Below are 8,481 nucleotides of genomic sequence, written 5' to 3'. Positions count from 1 at the left end.
TTTTGTTTTCAAGTACTATTTATATTTAATAAATACTTCTATCCAAAACAGATTGTTGCACAGTTTGATGTTATGGCATTACAAAAGGAATTTTTACAAACCTATCTAATTTAATATTTTGAAGACTGATAGTTTATACATACAAGATACGTATAAATATGATGATTAAAATATTAATGATCATCTTAACCACAATAACTTTAACATTAGTGGAAGTCTCAAGAATTCAATTCACAAAAAAAAATAAAATAAAATAAAAAATTATAATAACAACATGAGAACTGATAAATGCAGCCTTCTCCGTGGAAGTTACTTGATTTGTTCAAAAGTGGCTTGTGACATTTAAATGCAGGGTAGCCTTGAGGTTGGAATACATTGTGGTTGCACAGCTTAGAATTGTTCTACTTGACGAGACTCACTAACATCTGCATTTCAATATTTTCGATAACCATTTGAATGAAAAAGCCTTTAAGATGTGATTAATGACGATTTTAACAAGTCTCTTGGCAGCTGGAGCAAAATTGTATACGTATGAATGTAAATACTAATGACAAAGATTTTTCAAACGCATGGATTTGTTAAAAGTTTTCAAAACGGAGAAGATTTCTTTATGTATTCATGGCGTGATGAAAGAAAATCTATACTTTCAGAGAAACATTCTACTGTGTTTCTTACAACTTAAAATTATAAAAAGGGTACATCTTTCAAACACAGCCCATACTTAGTATGATAAAATGTATCAGTTCTTGGGTTAATATTGCATATGTTATAGTAAGAGTCAGTCAGAATGAGAATGGTGAGACAGGGGAAAAACCATCTTTGCAATTTAAAATCAAAGTATCCAAGAAAAGGGAATATGATAATTGCTCCGGTGGGCCACCAGCCAAGGTCTGAACAAGAAAAAAACATTGCATGCTTTCTCTTCAGGATCTTACGTTGACGATGCTTCTCACGACGTTGAGTTAAATGGTCAAAGGACCAATGTCAATTTTACACTTACATCTTGATCAGAAGTTGATTTGCAGACTTCCTGTTACGTTATTTGACTATCTTGTGAAATTTTGACGAGGAGTCGAGTTGCAAGGTGCTTCAATTCATACCTTCTCTGGGAGCCCATTGTCAGATTCTACTTTGAAGAATGATTTTTGGGGGGGGAAAAAAATGACAGATCTGGAAAGGATGGAGTCATTGGTAAAAAAGAACTTTCCATCAACCAATTTTTTCCCCGGAGAGATCAGGCGATACAAAGCAAAAAAAGGTTAAATTTGTCTTAAAAATACAGACTACACCTCCGACTGGATTAAATGCGGATATGTGAGGTCATAAATATGAGTAATGCAGTATAATTTAGAAAAAGTGTTTTAAAAGTCTAAAAATGTAAAGGAAGAGTAAAGATTAATAAATGTAAGAGAAGTAATAATACTAGTGTTAATATTTCATGATTACGATAATTTACGATGATAAATCATGAGGATAGTAACAATTAATAAGTTGCCTTAAGGCTAGAATGGGTAGAACATAAATCAAGACGATAAAATAGGGGCTTCAAATAATCAGTACAAATTTAGACCAGGAATGACATGAGATCAGGATCCGTTGTAGTTTTCGAACAGAAAACTGAGTGTCATCAGTCAACGGATTCACAGTTGAGTGTTAAGCTATCCAAAAGATGTAGCCACCATTAAACTGAAGAGTCTTCTTACTACTCCTTACACAATTCATTCTCAGCTGGAGCGTCTTAAGTTCTTTACTGTTATACTTGAGACTGCTTGAAGTCATACTACAAAAGAAAAAATACTTCCTCTACCCTAGGGGAGCAAGAAAGTAAAATGTACTCCATCTAAAAACTCTCTAAGTAAAGACTCCCTTTCATGATGTGCTCATTTTTCCTTTTTTTAAGAGAAATATTGCTTCTGCAAGGCACGTCAGTATAATGGACTACTTTCTTTTGGAACTCAACTTACAGACAGTGAAAATGGGACAATGATCTTACAACTAGGTAAAGCGAAATAATAATTGGCTAAAATATTTGAACTAAACGACAACTTCCGAGATGTTCCAGGGACACCATCTTTCGCGAATGCGCCCCTGCAGTGAAGGGATTTAATTCCAGGGAAAAAGCGTGCATTTTTGGGGTTTCAGCATTCATTCTGACACCCAGCAGTAAAATTTAAAAAGCTTTGCAAACCTGCGCAACAAACAAGCACTTGAAAATACATATAATTGGCATAAATAAAAATATAATTTAAGACTAGCTCTTTGTTACAAAAGACTAAAAAAGAGGAAGAAAGTAGAGCCTTCAGGTATGAGAACTTCAAGAAAGCGGAAATTCAACTCTTTCAGCAATTTTTAGACTGCTTCTTCAAAATTTCAAGATCATCAGGCTCAATAGAATTTTTGTAACATCAGTACAAACTTTGTAGCTCCTAATAGTAAATGAAAAATGCACACACAGCTCATTGTACAAAATCTGATGTTCTTTTCATATCAGTACATTGAAATGAGCTGCTGTCTCTAATTATTGACTTGAATGAAATGAGAGGAATGAAGGAAAGATACTTCGTTCAGCGAGATAAAAGGGAAAATGTGTTTGAAATTATTAGAAGCGGTTTATCAAGTTCTGTTAATAGATCAGCAATCCTTACAGAGTTCAGTTCATACGTAGAGTATTCTTTAACAAATCATCTTTGGCAAATAAATTAGTTTTCAATGAGAAAATTTTCTTATGAGGACCAAAGTTTTAATTAGGAATTAGGAAATACAAAAAAAAAAAAAAAAAAAAAAAAAAAAATATCCGAGAAAACACAGTCTTAAGTCTAAATAAAACCTTAATTGAAAGTCTTCTTTGATTGCAGCAAATGGAATTTATATTTGATTTAATTAAATGTAATTTCTTGAACGAAGAGGAAGGACTTCATCATGGACAACTTTCTTACAATTACCTCAACCAAATTCCAAACTGAATATTTTAGCCAGGAAAAGCCTAAGGGGAGATTCTGACCAACAAACAGGAATGTTAAAGAAGTTTTTAACACAAAAATTAGTATTTCACCTCACAAACTTCATTTTGGGATATAATTTGGAATTTATTCAAACTAATTTTCGAGAAAAAATTGAAATTATCAGAGAGTAAATAACAATCTTTAACTAGGCGCAAGGCTTTAATTGTGCGTTACTTCCCCAATGTCCTTTACTCACTGACTTTGGAAAAAATAAAATTTGAATTCTACATTGATTTAATATTGAAAATGAACACGGATGACACTAATTCTAGTTTACGGAAGTATAACAAAACAACCCTTTAATGGTACGATAGCTTAGATTGAGAATGAGTCTGATCACCTAGACTACGACAGAATACACAAAATAAAATTGGAAATATTCTGTACATTATGAGTTGGAACATTTACAGGCAAATGATACAAATAGGTATATTTACAAGAACACAATTTACTAGAAAATACAGAAACTGAGCAAGCAATAAAAGCCTCATAACTTTGCGTAGGGGAAACAGGGGTGCAAAAATGTTTGATTTACCTCGCACGGAGTGTTAGATTTGCCCCAGTTTCTCAAACCGACATGAGAGGAAGAAAAAATGAGGGAAAAGATAGTTGCCTTGCCTGCGGTCTGTAAAAAGTGAGATCTGGCAATTTTTGCACCCCTGAACAAAAAATTAGAAGTATCGAAAAATAAGAAGCAGAGTTGGAAAAAAATGATGAAACTGATGAGAACCCGACCTATTTATGTGAAAAGTTAACTAAATGTTATTAACTTGCCAATGAGCTTTAGGCTCAACTCCTCAAAAGAAAATGTTTCCTCTACCTTTGGAATTAGAAAGGGAGGAATTGAAAATTTCTATTTTTGTCCAATTATTACCACAATGACTCTAACTCGTTGGTAAATATACTCGGTAATGTTGAGTCTCTAGTAAGCGCTCTCCCTCCTGATTTATATCTTGTCATTATTTCAAGGGCATCCACTATAGGTTCATATGTGACTGTACTAATTATTACATGTTGCAATCAAAATGATAAGGTTTCTTAAGATCAACTACTACAATTAGATACATTTAATAATTCATTGAATTTCTGATCAAAAATATTTTCAATAGCTTAAAGTTCAATAAGTGTTTAAGACCTTAAGGACTCAAAACCGCAAAAACCTATGAGTCTGGATGGTTTCTTCTTTTCATATTATAGTTAGCTTCATTTTATGGAAGCATGGAACTATACTCGGGATTTTGGTCAGGAGATCTGAGTTCCAATTTCTGTATGAAGGTTGGTTGAAAATTTCGAATAATTTTACAAAAAAAAGAGAAAAAAAGAGAGAGAAAAAGCAGAGGGGGCTTTCTTGAAAAATTCAGCATTTTATACACGGTAAATTGTACAATATGAGAAGCTGCTGAAAGACCAACAAAAACAGAAGCATGTACATGATAAAACATCACAAACATGAGATATATATTTTATAAGCATAACCAACATTAAACACTATTTACACTATTCAATACTAGCTTTAGATTTACGCACGTTTAAGAAAATAAAATGAGAGAATCAAAATTTTGATTTTAATCGTAAACGAAGAAAAACGAGGCAGAAAAAATGGAACTGAAAAGCGGTGAACGAAGTTTCACTTTGAGAGGAGGTAGAACAGGGAGAGAGTACCAAATTATAATGGACATTGTACATAAGTTGATACACAGTTTGAACGGTTTAGATAACATCGTACATTTAAAAGAGCACAGGCAATATTTGTGCAATTTCTGATAAAAAGCTCATTGGTAGATTTGAAACAGCCAACAAGATATTGGTATGTATAAATGCATTGAGGGCTGAATAATGAAGCACTTACCACCAAAAGGAAAAAGAGAAAAATGAAATGTTTTTTTCCAAACCAGGAAAAATAATTCGCTATAATTCATTACTGGTTCAGTTGGAATAATAAGATTTTGGCGAAATTCTCTTTATGATTGTACAAAATTACGTACTAACCAAACTTTCATACAAAATAGAAGGAATGAAATTAAGGAATAAGGCTTGAAAAGAATCAGAATAGGAAATGTTGAGTGAGACAGATATATCAATAGTGAAACTCCCAAACCATGTATCCTGGTTTGCAACATTGTAGACTTCTTGTCATACTTTCCTTTTGGAATAGGAAACTACTCAACGTCAATTCTTTAAAACTTCTGTGATTTTTCCTCCGTGTGAAAAAGGCTCTGTAAAATCTTCAAAGAATGATGTTGATCTGTTCTCCTTCAAAAAAATATAATGGGAGCAAAGATTTTTGAACACCGCTGATGAAGTACACAATTTGGGAGTTGAAGACATAGAGCTTGTTTTTTCTCTTCTGCTTCTTTAAATCATCGAAAAAAGTTATTTCTTTTTCTTTTCCCCCACTTAGGGACTACAACTTCCCCTACATAGTTGGATGCATAGCTTTTAAGCTTCTCGATCAGTCCAGCGGCAACTTGCTTTGGGACCAATCAGAGGCCAGAATTTTGTCACATTACTTTGGAGTCTTCGGTTGGCTAGAATTTTCAAATTTTCCAATATTTGAAGAGCTACTTTAGTTATTTAATTTTTTTAGTACTGATTTAATTCACAATCTAAAAGACATTGGTGCACTTTCTGCACCTTTCTTTCAGAGGCACAGTTTCAAGTAAAATTCAAACAAGTCGAAGAGATTTGGCATTAAGGACAAAAAATATAACTCCATAAAGGAACTTACATAAATGGGAGGAAACAGGGGTGCAAAAAGCTCCAGAATATCCACCGTTCCTTAAAAGAGAATATCCTGCCTTAAAATAAAATTTCCAATTTTCCTCGCAAAAAGTTCCAATTTAATGGTACAATGTGCAATTTACTCCAGTTTTACCAAATGCTGAACAAAAGAAGAGGGGAAAGTTGGTCACTTTTTGAAACTATGCAATAGGCTAGAGATTTCTCACAGATTTGCTGCAATATACAGAACTAAAGATGGGGCATTTTTTGCACGCTGGAAGGAAAATCTAGCCAACTGAAGTTAGTCTTAATCTCCTAATATTATGTGAAGCAGCAGAGAGATAAAACGCAAAATATCACTTTTACACTTAAAATATTTGAAAAGCAGTGCAAGGTTTTTTTGTTTTTTTTTTTACAAAATTATAAAATTGTCAAAAACTTAATTGTCTGAAACCCGCAATTTAGATAGCTTTTATTAGAAATTCATGCAACCATTAACTTAATGCAGTCTTCATCATCTAGAAACGAAACAAAATTATTTTTTCTATTATTTACAGCATTAGAATTTTCTAGGGATCAAATTTCGTTCTAAGAATTTTAGTAAAAACTCAGTTTCGTAATTGAGCAGAATACAATAGTGAGAAGCTTGCTTGAGTGCCTGAACTCAATTTTTTTTTTCTATTTTGTCTCTTTACATTTTGAGTCAAATGCTACGGGTAAAATGAATTGACAAGTGAAGAGTGTTAGAGATAAAAAAGAAAAAATACCTCAGGGAGAAAGTATACAAGAAATTAACTTAAGTAAGAGTCCAACTGTTTAAGTATTACATTGAGTATTTAAAAGAAAACTAGCTTTTACGCCAAATGAAAAAATTCTGAAATGATATGATAATCTCCAAATTTACTTGGAGGGCTAAAATAAAAGACAATATCACAAATGTCAAAAGTTGAGGCAACCTTTCCACCATTACATTTGAATTTAAGATGAAAGACTATCGAGAGTCACCAAGATGTGAAAAAAGTTCATTCGTACAGCCATGTTCTGTCTGAAGTACGGAACTTCAAGATAAGCTTGAACATCAAACAAAAAATTAAGTAGTTATGTAGTTGCTGGGACATTTTTCAACCCATACCAATTAGAAATAATTGATGATAAAAGAATGAAATCTAAAACTTTCTAAATTTTTGGTTTATCCATTCTCTGCCAAGAGGGACTATTAGACGTAAGTACTATTAAAACCAAGAATATTTATTCTGAGTGTGTCACTTCAAACTTTACCTCACTTGGAGGATTTTCTTAATACAAAAATTCTCACAACCTTTCACTTAGCCAAGAAAAAACAAAAATAAAAAAAAAAAAAATATTAAAAAAACCATGTTCTTCCAATTTAAAAAAATTATTGAACTAAAAAGTGTAGAAAAGAATAATTGTAAGAATGACGATTATGAGTATGGATTTTGATTTGGATACTTTGATCAAAATAAAAAAATTCCCAAAAAATGTTGCGGCTAGTACGGTTGATACTTTTTTGCAACTTTATTCAAATGGCTTTGGTTTAATGAAGTTATACAAACAATGTTTCACACAGTATGATTTTGGGTTATACGAGAGAACAGAGAGAAATGTATTTAAAACATTCAACTAAGAGTCCTCAGATAAGGAATTTTAGAATCCTAATTTATAGACTTTGTGCCTGCTTTCCTTCCTATATGCTTGACTTTTTTTGAAGCTCATAAAAAGATTTGACAGAAGTAAGACTTACACAAGTATAGAGCCCTTTGAGCTTAAAGTGCACAAGATATGTCAGTCGGCACAAAAACTGCCACTACCTGGCGGTAGTAACTGGATCTACATAAGGTATAGCTGTTTTCCCAATTATTTTATTGAGAGCGGTTATTATTCTGATAAAAATAACAAAAGAGGGGTGTGAGGGAAAAAATTCCCTTCAACATTGTTAGGTCTACAAAAATACGTTGAAAAGTTACATAATATTAGAGCTAGAAAATGGGAGTCACAGGAAGTATAAAAATTTGAAGAAAGGGATGAGGTTACATCGAAACATTGGAACGTGAGCAATATGTAATAGATTACATGGTCAGGGTATGTCATTTTTCTTCTGCTAATCTGATCCCCTCGTTTGGCTTGATACGATGAAAGAAACAATATGTTTCTGTATTATGAAGAACTCCAAACCTGTCATCAATGAGGTATTTACCTGCGGTTCAGTTCAATTTTGATAGCTGCAAACACAAAACAAAATTGAAGAAAAATTGAATCAATTACAAAAAATAAAATAAATAAATAAAAAGATAAATAATTAAATTTGCTAAAACTAGAGCTGTGGGGTTAAAGATTCTTGAATGTCTTTCAGATTCGATTACAATTAAAAAAAATTGACTCCTATTATGATTATGATTAAAATTGGAAAATAAAAGAAAATAATGATAAAATTTTGTCTCCTTCATTTTTATGCAGCTTTAGTGGCCAGAAAAAAAGTTTCAGTTAATGAATTTTTGAAGAATTCTTCGAAAGACTTTGAAAGCTGATAGTTCTGCTCCAATATTTTATCTTCTTCTTTCACAGCCCAATTCACACGATTCAACTTTTCACCCGACTAAAGCGGACAAAAAGTTGAATGGAGCATTGAATGCAAAAAGTTTGATTCAATAGCCATGGCCGAGTGATATTTTCAAACGGCTTTAGGGTATCTCCATTACCTTCCCGGTTTGCGAAGATATAAATTCAGCTAATATTGGTG

The 8,481-nt window shown here is 32.5% G+C and overlaps 1 protein-coding gene across 5 annotated transcripts in view; it reads right to left on the bottom strand.

Annotated features, from left to right (window-relative positions):
• The window catches only part of ena (ENAH actin regulator enabled), a 51,945-nt gene continuing 43,464 nt past the window's right edge, over positions 1-8,481 (bottom strand). For all 5 annotated transcript variants that reach the window (XM_019054098.2, XM_019054100.2, XM_072302041.1 and 2 more), the window contains one exon: positions 1-7,963. In XM_019054098.2, the coding sequence (XP_018909643.1) occupies positions 7,935-7,963 (29 nt within the window). In that variant the 3' untranslated portion in view covers positions 1-7,934. The remainder of the gene's footprint in view (positions 7,964-8,481) is intronic.

This window comes from Bemisia tabaci, chromosome 1, assembly GCF_918797505.1.
Source record: "Bemisia tabaci chromosome 1, PGI_BMITA_v3".
NCBI classification, from domain to species: Eukaryota; Metazoa; Arthropoda; class Insecta; order Hemiptera; family Aleyrodidae; genus Bemisia; species Bemisia tabaci.
Note: the sequence above shows the minus strand (reverse complement) of the source record. Positions and strands in the feature narration are given on the sequence as shown.